A 24,041-nucleotide genomic window follows, 5' to 3' on the forward strand; every position below is an offset into this window, starting at 1 on the left:
GCTGTTACATTTTATTTTGGTAGTTCGCATGTCTACTGTGTGCTGTTTCTGGTATTGCTTTCCCTTCTTCTCATATTGAGTTTTCAGTTACTATACACACATGTACTCCATTTGTGTATAGGGGGTTTTCACATACTTCCCTGAAGAGGTATGTGCCATCCTGCATAGACCTGATCCCCCTCTTCTGCCCCTCACATGTAACATTTTCTAGATCCGCCACTGTTTGAATGCTGGAGGTTCAAACAGTCTAAAGCACAAAGTCTGGTCTGTGTTCACAGAGCAGCTCAGAGCAGATCTCACTGTTTACCTGCTGATGATGGAGATCTCAGAGGGGGAACGTTATCAGGTTTTTATCAAAGTTCAGCAGGTGTTTGTTCACTGGCAGAAAACTTCTCTTTTTACACTCTGATCCTCGAGGACACAGGAGGAGCTTTCAGACCAAACTGTCCTGCAGACTGTCTGAGAAGAACTGACACATAAACTGTGGTGAAATTTAGATTAACAAAGTCTGCAGACACGGTTAGCTGTAACCAACGCCTATATGACCATGTGCATGGGAGAGGAAACAAACGGTTAACACACTCATGCGAGCTCTGAGCTCTCGAGGCGTGGCGGCACCTATTTATCCTCCCATAACATCAGCTACTTACTTCCTCTTCTCAGGCTCTGCGGTCTTCACCCCAGGATGTTCAAAACAGATGTCGCAGTTTCAAGTGACTTTAAGAAACTCATAACGTACAGAAAAGCAGTTGTTTTCTTCAACTGTCGAGGTCAAAGTAAGTTCAGCTAGTTGTTGACTGTTCAGTGAAGTTTTACATTACAGTGTCACAACTGAGCACATAAACACTTTAAATGACAATAACACACACACACACACACACACACACACACACACACACACACAAAATCTTCCATTACAAAAACCAACTTATAATTTTTATGTGATTTTCTGTATCTCTCTCAAGGATCAGTTTTAGGCCCTATTCTCTTCTCATTGTATTTGCTCCCTCTAGGCACTGTTACGCTGATGACATACAGATCTATTTTGAACTTACTGACGACCTTGCTGTGTCCCTACACTACTTTCAAGAATGCATGCAGGAGGTCAAAGAATGGTTCCTGAGTAATTCTCTTGTATTAAATGATAAGAAGACTGAGATTGTAGTGTTCAACAGTAAAATCCCTCGTGCCCAACTTGGTGCTGCCCTGGGTTCCTTTGCTAGCTCTTCCTGTGACTATGTCAGCAACTTGGGTGTACTGCTGGATAGCTCGCTCAAACTCGATAAGCAAGTGTCTGCTGTAGTGAGATCTAGCTTCCACCAACTGCACCTTATAATAATAATAATAATAATGCATTGGATTTATATATGTAAAGCGCTTTGGGTGCCTTGAAAAGCGCTTTACAATGCCATTATTCATTCACGCTCACATTCATACACTGGTGGAGGCAAGCTACGGTTGTAGCCACAGCTGCCCTGGGGCAGACTGACAGAAGCGAGGCTGCCATATCGCGCCATCGGCCCCTCTGGCCAACACCAGTAGGCGGTAGGGTAAAGTGTCTTGCCCAAGGACACAACGACCAGGACAGAGAGGCCGGGGATCGAACCGGCGACCTTCCGGTTACAGGTGCCCTTCCCAACCCCCTGAGCCACGGTCGCCGGTCCCCTTATCTCTAAGGCTAGGCATTATGTTCCGTATGAGGACCTGGAGAAGCTTATTCACGCTTTTGTGACCTCCAGGTTGGATTATTGTAACTCCTTGTACTACGGTCTTCCCTCTTCTCTTCTTCTTAGACTGCAAACAGTCCAAAATGCAGCAGCCCGCCTCTTGTCTGGCACCAGGAAATTTTGCCCTATTACTCCTGTTCTAGCTAGCTTGCATTGGCTGCCCATAAAGTACCGTATTCAATTTAAAATATTACTCCTCACATTCAAAACTATTAATAAATTAGCGCCAAGTTATCTTAGTGAACTTCTCAAACCACACACTCCTGCTAGAACACTTAGATCTGCCACTCAACTACTTCTGATGCAACCTAGGTCTCGGCTGAAGTGACCGTTCCTGTGCTCTGGCTGCCCCGGTACTGTGGAATACCCTTCCTCTTGACATCCGCGCATCTGATTCCATTGCACTGTTCAAATCACGACTAAAAACCCACTTATTCAATCTTGCCTTTCCCTCTAGTTAACATTTCTTTTATGATTTTATATTATGCACTTTTATGCTCATTTAATTTCTTATTTGCTCTGTACCTGTTGCCTTCCTAGGTATCAGTGACAGCTACCTGCTTGCATACCTAGTACTTGCTTTGGTCCTATTTCTATTATCTTCCTTCTATTCTCTATGTTATTTGTTAAGCACCTTGGCATACCCTTGGTTTTTAAGTGTGCTTTATAAATAAAGGTTTATTATTATTATTATTATTATTATTAATTTGTGGACTATTTCAGTCTATTTCTTTCTAAGTAAGCAAGCTTAAATTCATGAGTTTCTAAAATTTTATATGTTAAAAAAAAGAAATTCAGCTCTTTGCATCATGAGTTTTGAATCTTATGTATTTTGAGCTGTTATTAAATTGTTAAAAAACTGAAACTTTGTTGAAGCAGCAGGAACCCTAGCTTCATCAAACACATCAGGAGCAGCTGCTCCATCACAAACACCACAGAAGAAGAACAACAAGGATCAGATTAAAGGTCAGCCAGCTGATTTTATTTTATGTGTTAATAGATAATAACCAGTCTAAAATAGCAGATGGAAAGCTGACAGATTTCAACCCCCCTGCTGATTTCCATGTGTAGTCCCTGTGCAGGTCACATGACTCTGTCCAACAGTCCAGAGAAGAAAGATGAGTAACCTTCCTGTCATGTTCAGGTCGAATCTGACCAATTTACAACTTAAAACACTCATAAATATTGTGTTTTACATCCGATTGCCTCAAGGCCTTATGACATCCTCCACACTATGCACTTGAACATATAAAAGTGATGAGCACCTCTTTCACTGAATTTTGAGTGTTTTAATCAACCGTGTTACATCTGTGGTGTTCCCGGTCAAAAGTAACCACCATAGGAAATGCCCCCCCTCCCACTGACTGACCGACCTACTGATGACCCACTGAACTGAATTTGGTGGTGAAAAATGTTTGTTATGCTAATTTAAGAGTTGTTAAAACTGACCAGTCAATTGTGACTGGAGCACTAAAATGAAGGGGGGGGGGGGGGAACGCGACAGGAGGGGTAAAGCCAAAGCTTTGTTTAAAGCTGATAATTGATCCAGACAGGGATAAAAAAAAAAAAATCCAAAGATGGTGAGACAGAGACGAGGAATATGGGAACAGAAAGCACAACAGCTGATCAGACAAAGTCCAGGACAGGTGTACTGACACGATGCAGACAGATCAGGAAACAGGACGGATGGTGGGGGCTGCACCACATCTGAACACCAGCACCAGGAAACTGGACTTAAAGTAGAATCCATGGCTGTGTCCCAATTCAGGGTATGCACGCTTGAAGTACGCATTGTAAGTGCGATTACGTCACCGCCACGCGACAACGGCTGTCCCAATTCGAAGTGTACTTCAAATGCGCCGTCGATTTCCCCAAACATCAAGCGTGGTCGGATCGGGTAGCGACAGTCCGGTGCACACTTCGTGATCCCATATATCCCACAATTCATAGCGCGGCAGTGGGTGTGGATAATTTTGCAGCAAAATACGGCAGAAGCATAGCGGCGGAAGAGTGAACTGAGTAAGTCCTGAATATGATGTCACTTATTTATGTGCAAATGTTTAATAACGAAGAACATTAAAACATTACTGTTGGCCACATGTCAGCAAAGTTGTGTGACATTAGTGATGTTTGTACTTTCAGCGTTAACTTTGTTTTAAAGCCTCTACTTCTAAATATATATACTGTAGCGGGTCGGGGCTGTTTTGGGGTTTTGTTATTATAGTTTTGTTTACTGTTGTTATGGTGATGGTGACGCGCTCTCTCAGCGACTGTTTCCGGTGAGAGAGCGCCTTTTTGTTGTTTATGTTTTTGTGGTTGCCGCGCTGAGGAGGGAGATAGCGGCAGTGTTCTCAGCAGATTTCGGGTGCCGGTGGCTCCGGGTCATCTCTACTCACCTCAGCCCCGGCCTCTCAGCCCGACAAATCTCCCTCGACCGAGACAACCGAGGCTGTTGGTGACCTGTGGCAGCGCAGCAGCGTAGGTCTCAACGTTGACCAGCGCCAGCGGTTGAGGTGCCTCCTGGATGAGAATGTGGACATCTTTGCCGCCAGTGACAAAGACTGCAGGCAGACGGGGCTGGTCCAGCACACCATCGACACCGGCTCTGCTCAACCCATCCGTCTGCGCCCACACCGGCTGCCCCTCTCCAAACGGCAGGTGGCAGAGGAAAAGATCCGTGAGATGGCTGCGGCTGGGGTGATCGAGCCGTCCAACAGCCCATGGGCGGCGCCCGTGGTCCTGGTGGGGAAGAAGGATGGCAGCCCGAGGTTCTGCGTGGATTTTCGCCGTCTCAATGCAGTCACCAAGAAGGACTCGTACCCGCTTCCACGGATCGACGAGGCCCTGGATTACGTTACTGGCTCCAGCTGGTTCAGCTCCCTCGACCTACGCAGCGGCTACTGGCAGGTGGAGCTGGCCCCCGAAGCAAGGCCTAAGACTGCATTCACCATTGGACAGGGGCTGTGGCAGTTCAGGGTCATGCCATTTGGGCTCTGCAATGCGCCAGCGACGTTTGAGAGGCTGATGGAGAGGGTGCTCGTGAACATCCCTCGTAGCCGCTGTGTTGTGTACCTGGATGACCTGTTGGTGCACGGTGGCGACTTCGACAGTGCACTGTCTCACCTGAGCGAGGTCTTCAGCGCCATCCGTCGAGCTGGGCTGCGGCTCAACCCTGCGAAGTGCCGGCTGTTGGCGAGAGAGACTACGTTCTTGGGCCATGTGATCAGCGCTCAAGGTATCGCCACCGATTCCGCAAAGGTGGCTGCGGTCCGGGACTGGCCGACTCCCTCGAACGTCAAAGAACTGCGGAGATTCCTGGGGCTAGCCTCCTACTACCGTCGGTTCATCAAGGGGTTCGCGACGATAGCCAGCTCCCTCCACCGCCTGACTGACAAGGGCCAGCCGTTTGGCTGGAGTGATGCCTGCGCTGCGGCTTTTGCACAGCTGAAGGAGGCCCTCACCAGAGCCCCAGTTCTGGCCTACCCCGACTCCCGGCAACCTTTCATTGTGGACACTGACGCTAGCAATGTAGGAGTCGGGGCGGTCCTTTCCTAGCAGGGCGAGGCCGGAGAACGGGTGGTGGCGTACTTCAGCCGTGCTCTGGGGCGAGCCGAGAGGAACTACTGCGTGACCCGGCGGGAGCTGCTGGCCGTGGTGTTAGCAGTGCGGCACTTCCGGCCATACCTGCACGGCTGCCGGTTCCTCCTGCGCACTGACCATGCATCTCTGACCTGGCTCCTGAATTTCAAACACCCAGAAGGTCAGGTGGCCCGCTGGCTGGAGGTCCTTCAGGGCTACGACTTCGAGATCCAGCATCGGGCAGGTCGGCAGCATGGCAACGCTGATGCCCTCTCCAGACGGCCCTGCATGGCCGTCGAGTGCCGCTACTGTCTGCGACAGGAGGAGCGGGCCCAGGAGGCGCTGGGGGTGGCTACTGCTCAGGCCACAGCCAGCGGAGGGGGGTGGCTTCCACTGACAACGCAGCAGCTGAAGCGGGAGCAGGAGGCCGACGCGACGTTGGGTCAGGTGGGGGCCTGGCTGGAGGTGGCGCAACGCCAAGACTGGACGGGGGTGTCGGGTCAGGAGCCCGAAGTGAAGGCCTACTACTCCCAGCACAACAACCTGGAGACCCACGACAGCCTCCTGTACCGGAGATGGCGGGCCCCCGGTCAGGGCAGAGATCTCCTGCAGCTGTTGGTGCCTCGGTCGCTGCGGTCGCAGGTGCTTGAGCTTGTCCACGGCTCGGTGGGGGCAGGCCACTATGGGACCGCCAAAACTCTCCGCCGCCTCAGGGGACGGTTCTACTGGCCTGGCTGTCGACGGGATGTGGAACTTCACGTGCACTGCTGCGACACCTGCACGGCGCAGAAGGGCCCCACTCAACGCTCCACTGCCCCCCTTCAGCAGTACTTGGTGGGGGCCCCGATGGAGCGCGTGGGAGTGGACGTCCTAGGGCCTTTCCCCGTTACGGAGTCAGGGAACTGGTACGTGCTGGTGGCGATGGACTATTTCACAAAGTGGCCGGAGGCCTACGCGGTGCCGGACCACAGTGCGACGACGACGGCAGAGAGGCTGGTGGAGGAGATGTTCGCCCGTTTTGGGGTCCCGGCTGAGCTCCACAGTGACCAGGGGCGCAACTTCGAATCGAAGGTCTTCGGGGAGATTTGCCGGCGGCTGGGGGTGGAGAAGACGAGAACCACACCGCTCCACCCGCAAAGCGACGGCTTGGTTGAGCGTTTTAATCGCACACTGGCTACCCAGCTCGCCATTCTCACCAGCCGCCACCAGCGGGATTGGGATCGACATCTGCCCCTGGTCCTTTGGTCGTATCGGACTGCGGTTCAGGAGTCCAGCCAGTGCACGCCTGCCGCTTTGATGTTTGGGCGGGAGCTCCGGGCGCCTGTGGATCTGTTGTGTTTGGGTCCCCCCCCTGAGCCGGAGATTGATGGTGGGCCAGAGATGGACTACTACAGGAGGCTGAGGGAGCGGCTGCAGGTGGTTCACGACTACACCCGCCAGGCCCAGGCCAGCGCCGGAGTACAGTTGTTTATGTTTTTGTGGTTGCCGCGCTGAGGAGGGAGATAGCGGCAGTGTTCTGGGCTGGTTGCCAATAAACGGGTGCTCCCAAAGAAACCTCTGTCTTCTCCGTGTCTGAGCTCGCCACAATATAGTTGACCTTAGTCCTATAGAGATGTGATGATTTTATGGATAATTAAAGTCAGTCATATATCCACAAACACAACAAGCTGAAAGTCAGTGATGCTGCTCGGTTTGCAGTCCTGAATATCACGGCACAAGCAGGATTCACTGCACTGTTAATGTTAGCTATGTTATATTGCTGCCTCTGTTCGGTGGTGTCGAGCCAAACGGACTTTAACGTGTGTTTGAACGAGCTGACGGTTCACTCGTTAAGCTGAAAGAAAGATGCTTTAATCACAGGAGTCACACATGTGTCCACTGTACCATCTGGGAACTCTTCTTGTTTAGCACTCGTAATAACACAAACACTAAATCCTCCTTCTCTTGTGCTGTTTTGTAGCAGTGTGTACACCTGAGACTGTCACCTGTCTGTCTGTCCTGCACTCTCTCTCTGTTTCTTTCTCTCTGATTGTGGAATAAAAGTATGAACATGTATTTATAAGTTACACTTGTGTTTGAATCCTGCAGCTTATCACACATTTGATTTCCATGTGTGACAACTGCAAGTGTCCAGAGTGAGGACAGACTGAGGGACCCACTGCTGCACATCATCTGTGAGGCTTTGCACCCCTGATGATCCACCAGGACAAACTCAGCAGTGTGTGAGGAAGAGGAGGAGGAAGAGCCAGCAGCAGCTGACAGATGGAGAGAATAGACAGACTGTTCCCTGTTTGTGAAGGACTGCTAGGAAAGTTTAAAATAACTAATTGTCTGTCCTGAATCAGTCTTATTAGGTAATGTTCAAATAATGTTATCATTCCAGTGTTTTCAGTGTGGGAGAAAGTACTCAGGGCCTTCAAGTTACACACTATGAAAGGCAGCAACAAGTTTAATATTCAGAAACCTAAAGTATGTATCAGCAGCAGAATGGAGCTAAAAATAAATGTTTGTTTCAGTTCTATGAAGCTTTGAGTATTTTGGATTAGTAGCACTGCTGTGTTTGTTGCATCATATTGCTGTAATTGTTTATATGCTTTATATATTCTGAGGTAAGTTGATCTATAGTGTTACATCATATTCTATAAGGATGTTATGTGTTTGTATACTTTCTGCCCAGTTTGACCCATTGAGCAGAAGTCAGCCTGTTTAAGGCTCTGATATCTATTCTGTATGACTTAAAGCAGTTATGACATGGTCTGATTTTCTCACCCAATAAAGGAATATTTCATATATCAGTCTACTCTTCATTCTATCAGAAACAGTTTTCACAGCTCGTACATTTTCCTTTTTACACATATATGTAAGCATTGAGCCAAATGTAATGTAATGCCAACATATTAAATGAACAATATTTGTCTCTTATGTATAAAACATCTATATATTCACTGTCAAAGATACTTATCTTTGAGTGAAGATTTAAGGTGATAGGAAATATAAATAACTGCAACTTGAATCTTTGACCCAGAGTTCAAGCTCACTGCTGTAATATATATATATGTGTATATATATATATATATATATATATATATATATCTGACAATAAATATAATATTGGCCATATTATATTTACATTACCACAGTGAGCTGATCTTAGTCTCATGAACAACGTTAGCTAATTGTTATTTACTAACTAATCTTGAAATGACTGTTCAGTACAGAAATGAAGCCCAACTATCATGTTTTACAGTCCTGTGGTCTCAACTAATCAAAGTGATGTCATAAAAAAAATGAATGACCAACAAAACATTTTTTCTCCTTCATTTCTGTCAAACAATGCTGTATGTAACGTTTCTCACGGTTAGTATCATGGTTGCTAGGCAACCTCAGCAGCACAACCAAGGCTAGACCGTCCCATTTCACAAGCCTCTCACTTCCGCACTTCTCATACTTATAGTACGCACCGAACGTAGTACGCGTAGTGTGCGTACTTCAAGCGTGCAGACCCTGAATTGGGACACAGCCAGTGTTTCTGCATTACAACGCTGACACAACGAAACCACAAAATGCAGAAAAAGTTCAAAGGTCAGAGTGACGGAGGCTGAACTCACAGGACAATAATTATTATAATATTTTAGATTAATTCCAAATTTACAATTTAAAAAAGGCAAATTAAGTGAGAACAAAAAGCATTACTATGGTCTTGTGATCATGCTGTTTGACTCACAGCACTGATCAAACTGATTGATCAGCCATCAGAGGAGTCGGATCAATGGAGCTGCTTCTGTTCCTGATGTCCCCTGTTTGATCCTGGACCTGAACTCTCCCTGCAGAGGAGACACAAGACAGTCAGACACACACACACACGCACAGGCGCACACGCACACACACACACACACACACACAGAGAAACAAACCTTTGACCTTGAGCAGCACAGTTTTGAATCTGGAGATCCTCTCACTGTAGACTCCACACCTGTATCTCCCACTGTCTCTCTCTGTGGGGTGTTTCAGGGTCAGACTGAGGTCTCCAGCTCTCAGCAGGTCTTCATTCATCTTTGTGCGACCACAGTAAAGGTCATCCTGGTTCTTAAGTTGGTCACTTCCATTTGAACACTCATGGACCATCATGATTTCTCGGTCAAATCTCATCCACTTCACTCTGGTGTCCTCAGGCAGGTCAGGTATTGTTTTGCAGGGCAGGATGACAGACTCTGACCCTTCAGTGACCTTCACCTTCACTTCTTGGTCTGAGAAGACAATAAACCAAAAAATGTAAATTACATCTGGAAAGTATTCCCACCTCTTCATTTGTTCCACATTTTTTTATTCCAACATTGATTTTCACCTCTGAATTCTACACACAATACCCTGTAATGACAGGCTACTGCTTTAAATCATTGCAAATCTATTAAAAATAAAAAATAAGAACAAAATGTATCTTTGTAACTGTAACTTTGGCAGCAATTACAGCTTTGAGTCTTTCTCAGTATGAAGCTACAAGGTTGGCACCTATTTTTATGCATTTTCTTTATTCTTCTTTGCAGACAGCCATTTTCTAACCTCTCCAGAGATGTTTGATTGGGTTCTTGTCTGGGCTCTGGCCACTCAAGAACATTGACCACGAAGTGGTCCTGGAGCACTCCTTTGTTATCTGGCCCCTTTGTTATCTGTTAGCCGGGCCCCATGGACTAAGGCTCGGCCACCAGACACTTGCCCTTGGGCACCCTCCCCGGGCATGGCTCCCCGGTAACCCTATCCCGGGCAGGGTGAACTGTTCCCTTGGTGGTCTTATCACCAAGGGAACAGTTCTTCTGAATCACTATTTGTCTGATCCCTCACCCAGGACCAATTTGCCATGGGAGACCCTACCAGGGGGCAAAGGCCCCCAGACAACATAGCCCCTGGAGGGGCCACCCATGGAGGGGCGAATCGCTACCTTAAGATCGGACTCGTTCCTGGTGGGTGATGGGCTCCGCCAGGGCTGCCCTTTGTCACCGATTCTGTTCATAATTTTTAATGGACAGAATTTCTACACGTAGCCAAGTGGTGGAAGGCTTTCACTTGGGTGGCCTCAGGATCTCATCTCTGCTTTTCGCAGATGATGTGGTTCTGTTTGCTTCATCGGGTGATGGCCTCCAGCTCACCTTGGAACAGTTCGCAGCCGAGTGTGAAGCAATGGAAATGAGAATCGGCACCTCCAAATCTGAGGCCATGGTCCTCAGACGGAAAAGGGTGGAGTGTCCACTCCGGGTCAGGGACGAGTGGAGGAGTTTAGGTATCTCGGGCTCTCGTTCACGAGTGACGGGAGAAGGAAGCGGGAGATCGACAGACGGATTGGTGCTGCAGCCGCAGTGATGCGGACACTGTAACGGTCTGTTGTGGTGAAGAGAGAGCTGAATGTAAAAGTGAAGCTCTCAATTTACCGGTCGATCTACGTCCCTATGCTCACCTATGGCCACGAGCTGTGAGTAGTGACCGAAAGAACAAGATCGCGGATACAAGCGGAGGAAATGGGCTTCCTCTGAAGGGTGGCTGGTGTCTAACTTAGAGATAGGGTGAGAAGCTCGGCCAACTGGGAGGGGCTCAGAGTAGAGCCGCTGCTCCTCCACATCGAAAGAAGCCAGTTGAGGTGGTTCGAGCATCTGACAAGGATGCCTCCTGGGCGCCTCCTGGGTGAGGTGTTCCAGCCATGTCCCACCGGGAGGAGGCCCCCGGGCAGACCCAGGACATCCTGGAGAGATGATACCTCTCGGCTGGCCATTGGTGTTCCCCCGGATAAGCTGGAGGAGGTGGCTGGGGAGAGGGAAGTCTTGGCTTCTCTGATGGATGGATGGATGGATAGTTATGTTTAGAAAACGCTACTAGCTTTGTAACCAAAGGCGTTGGGTTTCTTACCTTTGACATGCAGCTGTATGTCAGTCAGTTTCACTTCTTCCCTTTCATTTCCGATGGAGCAGGTGTAGTTGCCGCTATCAGTCAGTCGGGGGTTTCTCAGAGTGAGGCTGAAGTCTAAAATGTCCAGAGCATCAGACCTCATTGATGTGCGCCCTCTGTAATGCTGGTGTTGCCCTTTAAGATCATCCATTTCCTCTTGTCGTAGGTGGACAGATTTGGGGTTGAGATCATTGCGAGTCCACAGCACTGTGGGGTTTTCAGGTATAAAACCTGAGTACTTGCAAGGCAGCAGGACAGACTTTGCCCCCTCATACACCTCCACAACCGGAGCCAGGGCATGCTGGGAAACTGGAAGGAGACACAAGCACACACAACAAAAACACTTATTATGTATATGCAGTGGATTTTTTCCTTGGGTTGATATAAAGTGGTTTCAGAAAGTTGCAGAATATATAACATCACTCTCAGCCATGTTTTATGAAAAGTATTCAAACATGGATTCTTCCTGTCCAACAAACACTGACTGAAAGGACGTCAAAGATGTGAAAGAAAACTGATGGATGACTGAACAACACTGAGGTGAAAGGAGGAAACCATCTCTTATTTATATCTACATTTGGTTGAAAAATGAACACAGATACAAGCAGATCTGAGCCCTGCAGGGCTAACAACGACACCGCAGTCCATTGATTTTTAACAAATAACCTCACCATGCAACAACAAAAAATGAGGCAGAAACACAGTCACTCACATACACACAGACACACACACACACAAAACAGTTTATTAGCAAATAAACATCTCAGTGTTACAACACATAAAAGTGTCACCACTGACAATGTTACACACAACTGGCGACACAACCAATTTTCATCCGTATCATTGGACAGTTTTTTTTCTTCTTTTTTTTTGCCATAGTCGTTAATCTTGTCAAACGTCACTACACTCTGGCAGGTTTGTGGTTCTATCAGTAAGAAACAGAGACGTCTGGAACACACAGATAGTTCATCTTAAACAGATATGAACTCAGCTGTAACCCTGTGAGCGCCCTGCATGAAGTCCCAGAGGGAGTTATAAGGAATAAAGTCAGTCAGTTTACATCCAGTAAATTCATGTTACAGACTTTATGTTGTCTAAAAGCACAAACAGCTGTGTCGTTGTGTTTGCATTCAAAGAGCGCTCTTACCGAGTACGAGGAGCAGGAGTGGCAGCAACATCTTCATCTCCAGTTAAAGTCCTGATAACAACAACACGCAGCTGCTGCTGCACTAAAGGTTTGGTGTTCTTAAGTTAGACAGAGAAACCCTGATAATTTCCTGCTGATCCTTCAAAATAAAAAATATATATATATATATATTTTTTTTTTTACAGCAAATGACTTTCACAATTAAACTCAGAGGAGAAACAACATGTAGCATCTACACGGCTGACCGTGCACTGCTTTTAGTAACATGTGTTTGCTGCTCTGTGGAATTAATTAATTAATATTCTGCTGTCATTTAGAAATTAAATGTAGAAATTAAACTTAAAATTTTACAAAACTGACAGTAGGATTTTAAGCTTTGTCAAAACATTTTCATACATTTACATCGTTTTGTGAGGTTTCCTTCTTCACACCTGCAGCGAGGATGTGCAGCACTGTTTGACTCACTTGTCATTTTCCAAAGACATAACTTTGTTTGTTACTTCTTTTACTTTTGTAAAAGTAAACAAAAAATAGAAAGAAAAAGGAAAAAGAAAAGTGAATAACGACAATCTTTATATTTAATTCTAATAAATATATGTATGTATTTTGGATTGTAGGTAAATTTATTCTTAAAAACTAAAAAAAACCCCTCATACCTAAAGACTTTTAAACAACTCTGATAGCCAAAAAAAAGTACTGTACCATTAGAAACTGGGAAAAATTCAAAGTACTTGGATGACCAACTGTAAAATATGAATTAAACTAAACAGTGATTGATGAGGTGTTGAATGTATAACAGTTTAAACCTAATCTTCAGGTATTAAAGCAACATACTGTGTGAACCTGATCTCTAAAAGTAGCAGAGCCACATCACATCCTGCAGCTCTCATAGACACACGTTTATAAATGAGGCACTGAGTGACTTCTCAGTAGTGACATCAGTGACCATCTTCCAGTTTTTACAGTCTGTGAAGGTAATTACAAGATTAATAATTTGGACAGAAATAAAGATCAGAGACGAGTAAGAACAGAGGAAACAATAAATGCTTTTAAAACGATTAAATAAAACAAAACTAGGTGAAATACATCAGAAACAAGATGTCAGTGTGTATGATGAATTCCTTAGAATATTTACATTATGATATAACACAAACTGCCCAATAAAGCAATGTATTAGAAAACATAAATATATGGAGTGTCCATACATAATAAATGCATGTAAAAAGAAAAATGCACTAAACAGAAATGTCTTAAGACAGAAAACTGAAGAAGCTGAAAATGTTTATAAAAGATATTTAAAAAAAGTTGATTAACATACTAAGATGTAGTAAGAAGGAATAAACTAGAAACTATTAGATGATAATAAAATAAAAGAACATCTGAAATATTGAACAGTGTTATAAAACATAAGGCTAGAATAAATAACTACAATACATTTCAATATGAACGTTGCATTATTGGCTGGACTATAGGATAAGGTGGCATCGTTCTAATCCCATACGGGAGCAGTCAGTCACTCACTGACTAACACTGCAAAACAGAATTGTTAACATATTTACTTTAATTTCATTTCAGGTTTTTTTTATGCACAACGCAGATGTTTTTCTGCGCAGAGACCGTGCCAGCAGTGCGCAATTGCGCACTCGCGCAGCTTAGAGGGAACATTGGCTGTGACGTAGGATAGAATCATGGCGGCGGTCAACGACGGTCCAGGCGTGGGCTTTCTCTCGTGGAAATATGCACATTATTGTACATAATTTTTTATACAAACACAAATTCTTATCTGTAGATGCACAAACATAAAACATTCACATATTTTATTTTATAAGGTTACAAAACTCGCATTTGAGTTACAAGTACAAAATGTTTATGACCACAATTTGAGCCAGTAGACATGTCACAGATTCTCATGCTGCAGGGTTTGTCACTCTCTGATCAAAATTTACTGAACCAGCAGCAAAAGAAGATCAAAACTAAGCTTCACGTTTGAAAAACAAATTCCTTCTTACTTTCGCTGTTTTGTTTCCACCACAATAAAATCACACTTCCTGCACAGCTCTCTCTCTCTGTGTACTTCAAAGACAGTTTATCATCAAAAATCTCTATTTTCTGCAATATTCCCTTGCTTATTACACACCAGATTACCGTTGTTGGCCACCGTTGTAAAAAATGTTTTTGCACGAGTTACAATATTTTTTTGTTGAGGTCTGGTTAAAGATCCAAAGCAAAAAACTACGTGCAAATCTCTGCGCTCAGGTTCCCTGGCTGTGTGTGACTCTCGATTGACGCGATTTTTCTTCCTTTCAGCTGATTGGTCAATGTCATTTCAATCACAAATTTATCAATCCAATCAGAGAACAGATGGGTTTGGCTGTTGGAGTGGTACTCTTTGACTCCCATCACCCTCTGGAACACAAACTTGGCACAGGGAGAACTGGCCACCCCACAAATTTTTCTGGCCACTGAGCGGTGCTCTGCTGTCCTGAGCAGACAGTAAACGCAGCATGCAGAGTCCCAGTGTGTCAGCACAGCTTCAGTTCACCTGACATTTGCTTTTCCATCCATTTTCTCCTTCAGTTCCATTCATTTCAACGTTTAAATCATTAGAAATGATTCTGTATACTGTTCAACTAAATAAAGAGACAAGAAAAAAGAATTTCCAGGTTGGCTTCAGTTTCATCCTGAGCAGCATCAAGGTCATGACGCCTGGCATGTGGGTGTCTGCAGAGACCATCTCACTCACTCTGTTAATGGAGCCTATGTCACCTGGAGCCCAGCAGACTGCAAACTATAATCAGGTCTTTGTCTGTCTGGAGGCACGAAGCAAGGTCACAAACATGGACACATATCTTATTGTGACCGCTTGGATACTCAGTCAAGGACACTTCTGGAAAATACTCAGCAAAAAATAGTTTCCCTGTCATGTCCTGTCACAAGGTTTATAAATATTTCACACTAATTATTAATCACTTTAACTTATATTGTGCTGCTGCCCCCACGACCCGGCCCCGGATAAGTAGAAGAAGATGGATGGATATTTATTATCATCAGATTTTGAGATTTGATGAGGTTTGATGATGTCACACGACAGAGAAAAAGGAGCCTGAAGCTGATTGGATCATAAATGACCGATGATTTCTCAACTGAGATTTTCAACATTTTAGCAGAACTGCACCTTGATCCACAGTCACTGCAGCAGGTCAGCTACTAATCAGAAGGTTGGTGGTTCAATCCTTGGATAATAACCAGGGATAAGATAATAACCCCCAGCTGTTCTCTGAGCATCCATCCGAGTAGGAATGTTGGATATTTCCACAGCTCTACCATCATGTTAGAAAGTTAGAGATCCCCCTGTTTCTTTTTTCTTCCTTCATTTCTTCATATTTTCCTTCCAATGAGTCAGACCTTCAGGAGATAAAACAATGTTGTGTCAGCTTATCAAACAGTTCGACAGGTATATTATAGTACACCAGACAAGCAGTGGGAGAGGTGGCTGAAGTACTGATGTCTGTAATCTGCTTAGTGATGGGCATGTAGGACAGACTGAGGCCAGGAGGAGGTGCAGGAGAGACACACAGCTGCTCTGAGTCAACTGAGGTTAAAGTTACCACAGTTGGCGTTTTGTTTGTCTGCTTTGATAAACATTTCTTTCCCCTTCGTGCTCTTCGGCCTCGTGGGTGGATCATGTTTGGAGGCCTTCCCAGCATCTAACCAAGATAATGCAGCAGTGCTGCCCGAGGTCGTTCTAGGAGAAACAGTCTTCTTATCACCCAGGAGGAAGGAGAGAATCTCACATTGAAGCTGAACCTGTGACCAGACTGGACTCTCACAGACAAATTCATGTTGTTGTTTACTTTACTATGTTGTTTACTAAAACTATGAAACTCTTTCTGGTGTTGATCTGTGTGCGTCCACCTGTTCTCCACTGTGTACAGTGTGTAAATGTTGTGAGTGTAACCCTCCACCTGCAGTAAAGACTGCAGCTGTTGTAGCAGAGACATCCTGTTTCCACTGAGTTTAGCTCTGAGCTACATGCTGCTGGTGAGTCACAACTATTTAGGAAATCTTCCCTTCAGTTTGACCTCTGACCTTTGCCTACAGTACTGACATCAGTCTACAGCAGGTGCTGGGGTTTGTTGCTGACCTTTGACCTGTAAATGAACGCTTGTCGGTCTTTGCTCTCCCATCACTGATGGAGCAGGTGTAGTTGCTGCTGTCAGTCTCTGTTGGTTTCCTCAGAGTCAGACTGAAACTGTTAGAGTTAATTGTTAAATGTTTGTCATTTTTATTCTTACCATTTGTACTTTAACTGTGTGTTGAAAGGAATTCTTTTGTTCTCCCCTCCTCAGATTCTCGAGGTTCTGAGTGGGGGGCTGTAGTGTTTTATCACAGGCAAACATCCTTGTGAAGGTCTGATGTGGTAAAACTTCCTGCCCTTTGTATGGCTTCATTGTGTTATCTAGGGTGAACCATAGATTGGGTGTGGGGAGGTTACCCTCTTTATGACCTAGGATGTTGTTCCTGCTTTATGACCCTTTTGGTCAGCAGCTCACACACACACACACACACACACACACACACACACACACACGCACGCACTTACAAAATGTTACGGGTTCGAAATTGAGGATGAGAGTAAAACAATGATGGTCCAGAAGAGGTCAATCAAACAATTGATTTTAATGAATACACGCAGCGTGGAGAGGTGTAAACTGCAAAACAGTTGTACATCTCTGCCCAAAATACACTCTAGATTGCTTTTATAACATCAGGGTATTGTAACGCCCCTTCTTGCGTTTACAAGCACATAATTTGCATGTACAGAACATTCATGTATTTTAAGAATTAAATGCAACATAGAGGTTCCTCCTTGTGGCATACTCTTAAGAATATGGTGATGACCTAAGGCCTTTGAGGTCACCCTGGACTGGACATCCTTCCGTCACCTGTAACTAAGCAAACTCAAATACCACAAGAAGCTGAATACATTCAGGCCTTTGCTCAGCTACTATTTTACTGTAACAATATACTCAGCATATGAGTTATGATACATATATATTTAACTCAATCATTTTAAAGTAGTTATAACTGCACCTGTAATAAACATGTTAATATTTGATTATGATAACCCCTATAGTATAAATTATAACATAATGCCAGCAGCTTCAATAAACACTTTGATGAAATGATAATTAATGCAATGATAAGATGATGGTTATGTAAAATAATCCCTGTAATTCCACAATTCCCCCTTTTGACGTCTTCCAAAGACGTCACTACACCATTCCCAGGTCCACTACCTTCGCTCTGACCCTCTCTAGCCGCCCCCTGACTCAGCAAATCAGACAACCTCATGTCCTCTAGGTGGTCCAGCAATAAAACACCAGCTCCCACTTGAAAACACTTCATGCTTAAGTGGTCTCTGCTCCTTTTCTGGGTCCCTCTCTAGTGGAAATCTTCTCCTGTAAGGGATAGAAAACAAACAACCTTTCTCTGCTACACCTTACTAACTTACTGTGTTCATCTCAGGTTCCTGTCATTATTCAAAGTTGGTTCCCAATATCATATCAGGCAAAATCACAAACCCTACTGCCACGTCTGCTTTGTTAAGCTCTTCAGTTAGACTCTGTACCGGTTTGCCAATCTGTGTGTACATGCCTCTACACTTTTAATGTCTAAATGCACATCTGGATGTATGTGCACTTGTATGTCTATCTGCATCTATGAGTCAGTGGTTTTTCAGAAAAAAGGCGTTAAAGTGAAGAATGTTTCCTGACTATTAACTCCTGATACTGGAGGGACTTTCCGGGTTGCCCCACCTCTTAGGTTTGGCCTTTTACACTTTTACTAAAGAAATTTTAACAGAGCCCAAAGAGATTTTTATTTTGCTCCTGTGCTTGACAGGATAAGGGAAGTTGTTTTTTGTTTTGTTTTGAAATTTTTCCCTTCTGTGTGTGTGTGTGTACATAAGTAAAAATATGATAATCAACATAAGATCCCTGGTTTGCAAATGATTTTCTGCCCCCGCTGCAGGGCAACATCATGTGGTGGTGAGTCTATGTTGGCTAGTTTAGTACAGATATGTACTCTATCCATTATATTAACTTTATTTAATCTCAATACTCTTTATGTGCGTGAGCAACGCTTTTAGTCTTATTAAACACAACCCCAGTAAAATACACACCATCCCCATGTCAGCCTGACTTTCCGCTAAAAAGCACACTTCAAAGTTTTCTATCTGGATTTACGCCTCTTTTGGCCTCAAGCATATACATAACATGCAAAGGTTACTGTTAATGCCCGTTAGACAAGTTTCCGTTATCTACAACATTTTGTTTCACCCGGCTCACCCTTACACATTTCCTGTTCACTTATTGCATATTTATCTTTAACACCTTTTACCTCAGTAGTTGCTAAGCAGAAACAAAGCAACCTGTGGTCCACCTTTACCCTGTAAAATAAACCCCTGTCATGTTTGTGTCTGTAAGCATGTTTTGCATTCATTCATTACACTCCCCGCCATTCCTGCAAGTTAGGAGCTGTAAAGTTAAAAGCTACATCAAGTCCAGGCCTCTGGCCTGGCCTATATATAAATCATGTGTGTTTGTAAGCGTGCATGCAATTCACCTGCTATGTTCTCATCTTCCCTCAACATGTATCACCTGGACACTCTCACCAGTGAAGCTTAAAACCTGTTTGGACGGAACATCAACTCTAAACAAGCACAGTTACGCATTGTGTATAAAATTAACTCAACCTATAAATAGAGACATCACTGTTATGACAAACATAAAATAATACTGTACAACACGTTATTAATACAGTCATCCTAAGGCAGATTATATGATAGTAATAAAAAATCTCTAAATCCCCAATCCCAACAGGTCCTGCTTTTAAATCTTCCCTGACTTTCCCTTCAAGTTCTGCTTTCTTAGTACAGTAATTAGGTCCTCCTAATCCCATTACATCAGCCATATTGATTCCTTCATGTGTAAATGTCAGATTTCGAGCATCTAAAACTTTACTCAGTCTCTGTTGTGCTAATGATGTCATAGTGAACGCCTGCAAGTTCACATAAGCCACCACACTATGTGTAGTCAGAACTTTTAGTGAGTGTTCTCTCCCTACATGTGCTGTTTCCTATATTATTTTGGCCACCCCTGCTGCATGCTGTGCGCCTTTAGGGTGCCTTGCTTCTGTTGGACTCAACCTCATGCTAACCTACATAAGTACCTGTCTTAAGAGAGACCTCTGCACAGCTCAGACGCCAGTTGCAAGAGCTCTCTAACATTAGAATCATCAGCTGTGTCTTATATAGTGTTATTTCGGTACTTTATACTTCACACATTTTCAACGTTGTTTATATGGGGAGTTCCTCTTTTTGTGTCTATATCTATTAATATGCCTTGTGCACTACAGCTTCCTGTTTTTCAGTCTGGCTGAGCACTTGTTTATGATTATAAACTGGCCTCTACAAGCCTTCATAGCAGATACACATTACAAATGCTTCATATATACAGAGAAAAACCCAATAATCCACATTTCACTATTTTGTTCTTTGGTTCAGATTTGGATTCTGTATTGTTCTTTATTTGTTATTATTTATATTCAGATTGTTTTTGCTAGTCTTGGTTTGTTGTTGTCTGTTTGGGAGCTGACATAGTCTCTATAAATAAACTTCTTTTGGTGGAGTAGCATCAGGAGAGAAGCTCCAGAGAGGCATCTTCCATGTTAAACACTAAAATATAACAAAAGAGATCTCCTCAACGTGTTGTATATTTTTAATATTTCCTTATTATTTTGTCATAAAATAAATCACCCAAATAACTTAAGCTGTGTGACAGCACCTTGCGTTTACGCCAGGCTGTGAGCTGCCCTGAATCTACTTGCTACACCCCCCTTTCACCCAATTTAATTTCTCAATCTTAGTTTAAACTATTCCTGACCTTCTCCTTCTCTCATCTGATCATCTCAAGTACGTCCTGTACCAAATTTGCTTCCTCTTTTCAAGCCCACATTTAATTACAAGCTCTAACACATTTGCTCTATACGGCGGTCTCGACGTGTTTCCTGTCTACTTACAAAAATACCAGAGTTATTCTCAGAACTCAGAGCTGAAGTTCCCCTTTTCTAAGTCTGTATGTTCAAAAAGAGAGCAAGCTGCTAGTCGGTAAACAACTTTATCATCACATAAGTTATTAGGTAAAAGTCACGTAGACACATTTCATGTAGCTAATAACATATATACAATTTTCCTTTGACATATCTGTATGTGCACGCCTAAATTATAACCTCTTATTCTAGAAATCAAAAATAACCTGAAAATAACACTTTCTGCCTCAGTTTTACCATACCTAAATTATCAAAAAACCTAAACATCATCAAGTAATCCTAAAACCCCTTTCAAATTAAACCTTAAATCCTGTAACTCCCCCCTTTTTGTGACACATCTCATGTGTTACAAACTCAAAATCCTTCACTCAGGTTAGGGCATTAAAAGAAAAGGTTAGTCATATCATATTAAGTCTACATGCTCCGGACCTTCAAACCTGTTTTTAAGGAATGAAATCAAATTAATCATCATGTCAAATCTTTTCTTGGCTCCATCCACCGCCTGCATCCTTGGAACGTCCTAGAAACAAAAACCTGTGTGTTAACCAGAACTTCACATTTCATACTCAATTTCCCCACTTATGATCCAACCTGTGTTATAACACAAAATAAACTTAAACAGAACAGTTATTAATCATGTGTTACCTCAGTTAATGGTAACTTGAGTTACCTCAAACAATGTTTCCCTTTTAGCATTTGGCATTCTATAATGTACTAACATAATCCAACCCCAGTAAATAATTTTCTCAAAACAAACATCAACATCCCCAGAATTAAGTCTTCCACTCCTCCTGTTTGTCAACCTTTTATTTATTTCCCCTCTTGGTCCGATCACTCACATTCACTCACATGCATTCACACATGATATTTTTTTGCTGATACTGCAGCCTTCTGCGCACGTCATCAGATGCTCCACATCAGCAAAATGAGCTCAATCATTTGTTTTATTTCGTTTTCCTTTTTAGGAAAATAGTTCTCTATACTTTTGACTGGATTGACTCGCTGCAATCCTTACTTGGTAATTTGTCCGCGCCGTCAGTTCACTCTCTTCCAGGCCTGCTTAGAGCAAAAATGAGAAAAAAGAGAGCTGATTGTTAGCTCATCAAAGTACAAAACAAAATCACCTGACAGGTTTTTTCTAAGTGCACTGTTATAAAAACTATGGGCCCTTTTAGACATGTCCATGTTTATCAAAACTCCCTCTATTAAAATGAAAAACAACAGCCCCAAAAAATCTTAAACCATCTTAAATTTCACCCATTCAACGCACTGAAAACCTTGTCCAAACTGCACCGTTTTACACACAACCATGTCCCCTTAGACACTTCGCCATACTTAGATTCAGCCTAAAATATAAACACGTTATAACAATGTGTCAACACTAAATTATAAATTTCTTGTCCAAATCTGGACCTTCAACAGAAATGCATGTTGAAACCTTAACACCTTATTGAATTATTTTCATTTTCTTTCTATACTAATCACTTACTTTTATCAATCAGTGCAAAAGCACTCCTAACTCACTCTTATAAAACTGCTTTAATCACTTTTCTTCTGTTAATTTCCATTTATTTTATTAAACATTCACACCATTCTCTCACTCATACAACCAGCAAGCTGATCTTCATTGCATACGCTTGTGTTCTTAGCCGGGTTTTTAATCAATGTCTCTATGCATCAAGCTTTGATTAGACAAGCTTCATGAGCTTGTCTTTGTAAGGTTAATGCATTTTCTGTTTGTGTGTGTATGGGTATATGTTATTTTACATCTATGGCTTCACAGTCTCCCAGACTTCTTCCCAACTCTCCAGTTAAGCAGTCAGTTTTCTTTTTCCCCGAGTTACTAGCCCACATTTTGATTTCCCACCTTAAATTACCGCCCTCCTGGTCTTCAGCCAGGAGCTGGGGCTTGCTTTTCAGGTTCCTGGACACATCATTCTGTGAACAATTCCACCAGAAACTTGCCTTAACTTATCCATAGATGTTAACCTCTAACTTTCTTCCGACTGCTGGATCTGGAGAGCCGGTCCAAGTCTGCTTTACTCCTGAAAATAACAAAACTAAGACATTTTCATTATTATCACCAGTGGTTAAATGACCCATTTCTCTATCTCTGACCAGAAACACCAATTATGCCAGGCATGTAAGCGTGTTCTTCCCTGCATTTTATGTTAATTGGGTGTAAACTGCTTCTTCATTAAATTAATTCATTGAGTTCTTCGTTGCCTTGCGATGTATTCATGTTAATGTACACTACGTGTAAGCTGTTTCTTCATTGCATCCTATATATTCATATTTAATTTATGCATTTCACCACTGAGCTTTAGATTCAAACTATCTCACTTCTGATTCATTTCAAAAATAATCTCACATGTAACAATTTGTATGTGTGTTTTCTATTCATTAAGGTAATGACAATTATCTTCGTTCATTATTCTTACCTTTTCTAATGTTTACCTCTTTGTTATGCTGTGGTGGACATCCCTAAACAATTCATGAGTTCAGATTTCAATTTTCAATCCAATTATATCCTATATTCTCGCAGTCAAACTCGTCCAGCTTCATCTCTCACTGGTCCTCTCTGCCCAATGTCCTGTTCGGGCTTCAAAGCTCCAGCAAACACAGTCTCAACTCAGCTGTTGTCTTCTTCTCTGTTTCTTTACAGTCTTTCTTTCAGATTAAGTCCCAGCATGGCAAAATATCACTCAATGTCCAGTGCTCTTCCACAATTCTTTATCCCACTGTTCAACTGCCCAGCCTGTATTTTCACAGTACATGTTGCAGTACTCTTACATGCTGCTGCTGGTCGTCAGTCGTCATCAGTGTTAATGGATCAGTGGCACTGTCGTTTGCCTGCTGTATTCAAGTCCACGATGTTCTGTCGGTCTTCATCAGGCGATTGACTGTCCTTTGAACTTCTTCTCCGCTTCAGGGACAAAGTGAGAGATCCAGCCGCACAATTTCGAGCCAAAAACTGGCTTATTCTCCCAATTCTTTTAATCTACTTTTCTGCTGCTGAACTCAAGGTTGCAATGTTGAGAGAGTCCACCTGTATTGACACACTAAAGCATACAATTAGTAATATATTCATTTTTCTTAAAGGCTTCATTTGCTCCATGGGCCTCGTCTGTCTCTCTGTGTTCTTTCTGTACACACTCAGTTCCCATATATGGGCATGCAAAGTTCCTGTTCACTATTTCCTGTCGCTGCAGCCCCGGTACACAGAGCCATATTTCCTGTTCTTCAAACTAATCTAACTCCTTTATTCCATACACACGTTTAAAGGTTCTAACCTCTTTAGTCATTCAGTAATCGTCTCACACACTGCCTTTTCTTTCAAACTCCCCCTTTTCACTCACTCAGACAAATCACACAGTCACTCAAATCAAATACTGACAGCATTCACACAGTTAAAATCACTCGAAATACGCTTTCATACGAGTATCTTGGACATGCCTTCCATGATCAGAAAGAGCAAGTCAAAAGAAAAAAGAAAAAGAAAACTGAAACCTCTCATAACATCACTGAAGGTCAAATATCTT

The 24,041-nt window shown here is 43.3% G+C and overlaps 1 protein-coding gene across 2 annotated transcripts in view; it reads right to left on the bottom strand.

Annotated features, from left to right (window-relative positions):
- The window catches only part of LOC134624286 (uncharacterized), a 64,636-nt gene that overhangs the window by 15,026 nt on the left and 25,569 nt on the right, over positions 1-24,041 (bottom strand). The window contains exons 2-3 of one of the 2 annotated variants that reach the window (XM_063469252.2): positions 12,388-12,438; positions 11,202-11,549 (exon numbers count right to left, since the gene is read on the bottom strand). In XM_063469252.2, coding sequence (XP_063325322.1) covers positions 11,202-11,549; positions 12,388-12,424 — 385 coding nt within the window. In that variant the 5' untranslated portion in view covers positions 12,425-12,438. Of the gene's footprint in view, positions 1-8,999; positions 9,120-11,201; positions 11,550-12,387; positions 12,439-24,041 lie in introns of both variants that reach the window. The other variant, XM_063469254.1, reaches the window with a different exon arrangement.

The sequence above is a fragment of the Pelmatolapia mariae genome, linkage group LG3_W, assembly GCF_036321145.2.
Source record: "Pelmatolapia mariae isolate MD_Pm_ZW linkage group LG3_W, Pm_UMD_F_2, whole genome shotgun sequence".
NCBI classification, from domain to species: Eukaryota; Metazoa; Chordata; class Actinopteri; order Cichliformes; family Cichlidae; genus Pelmatolapia; species Pelmatolapia mariae.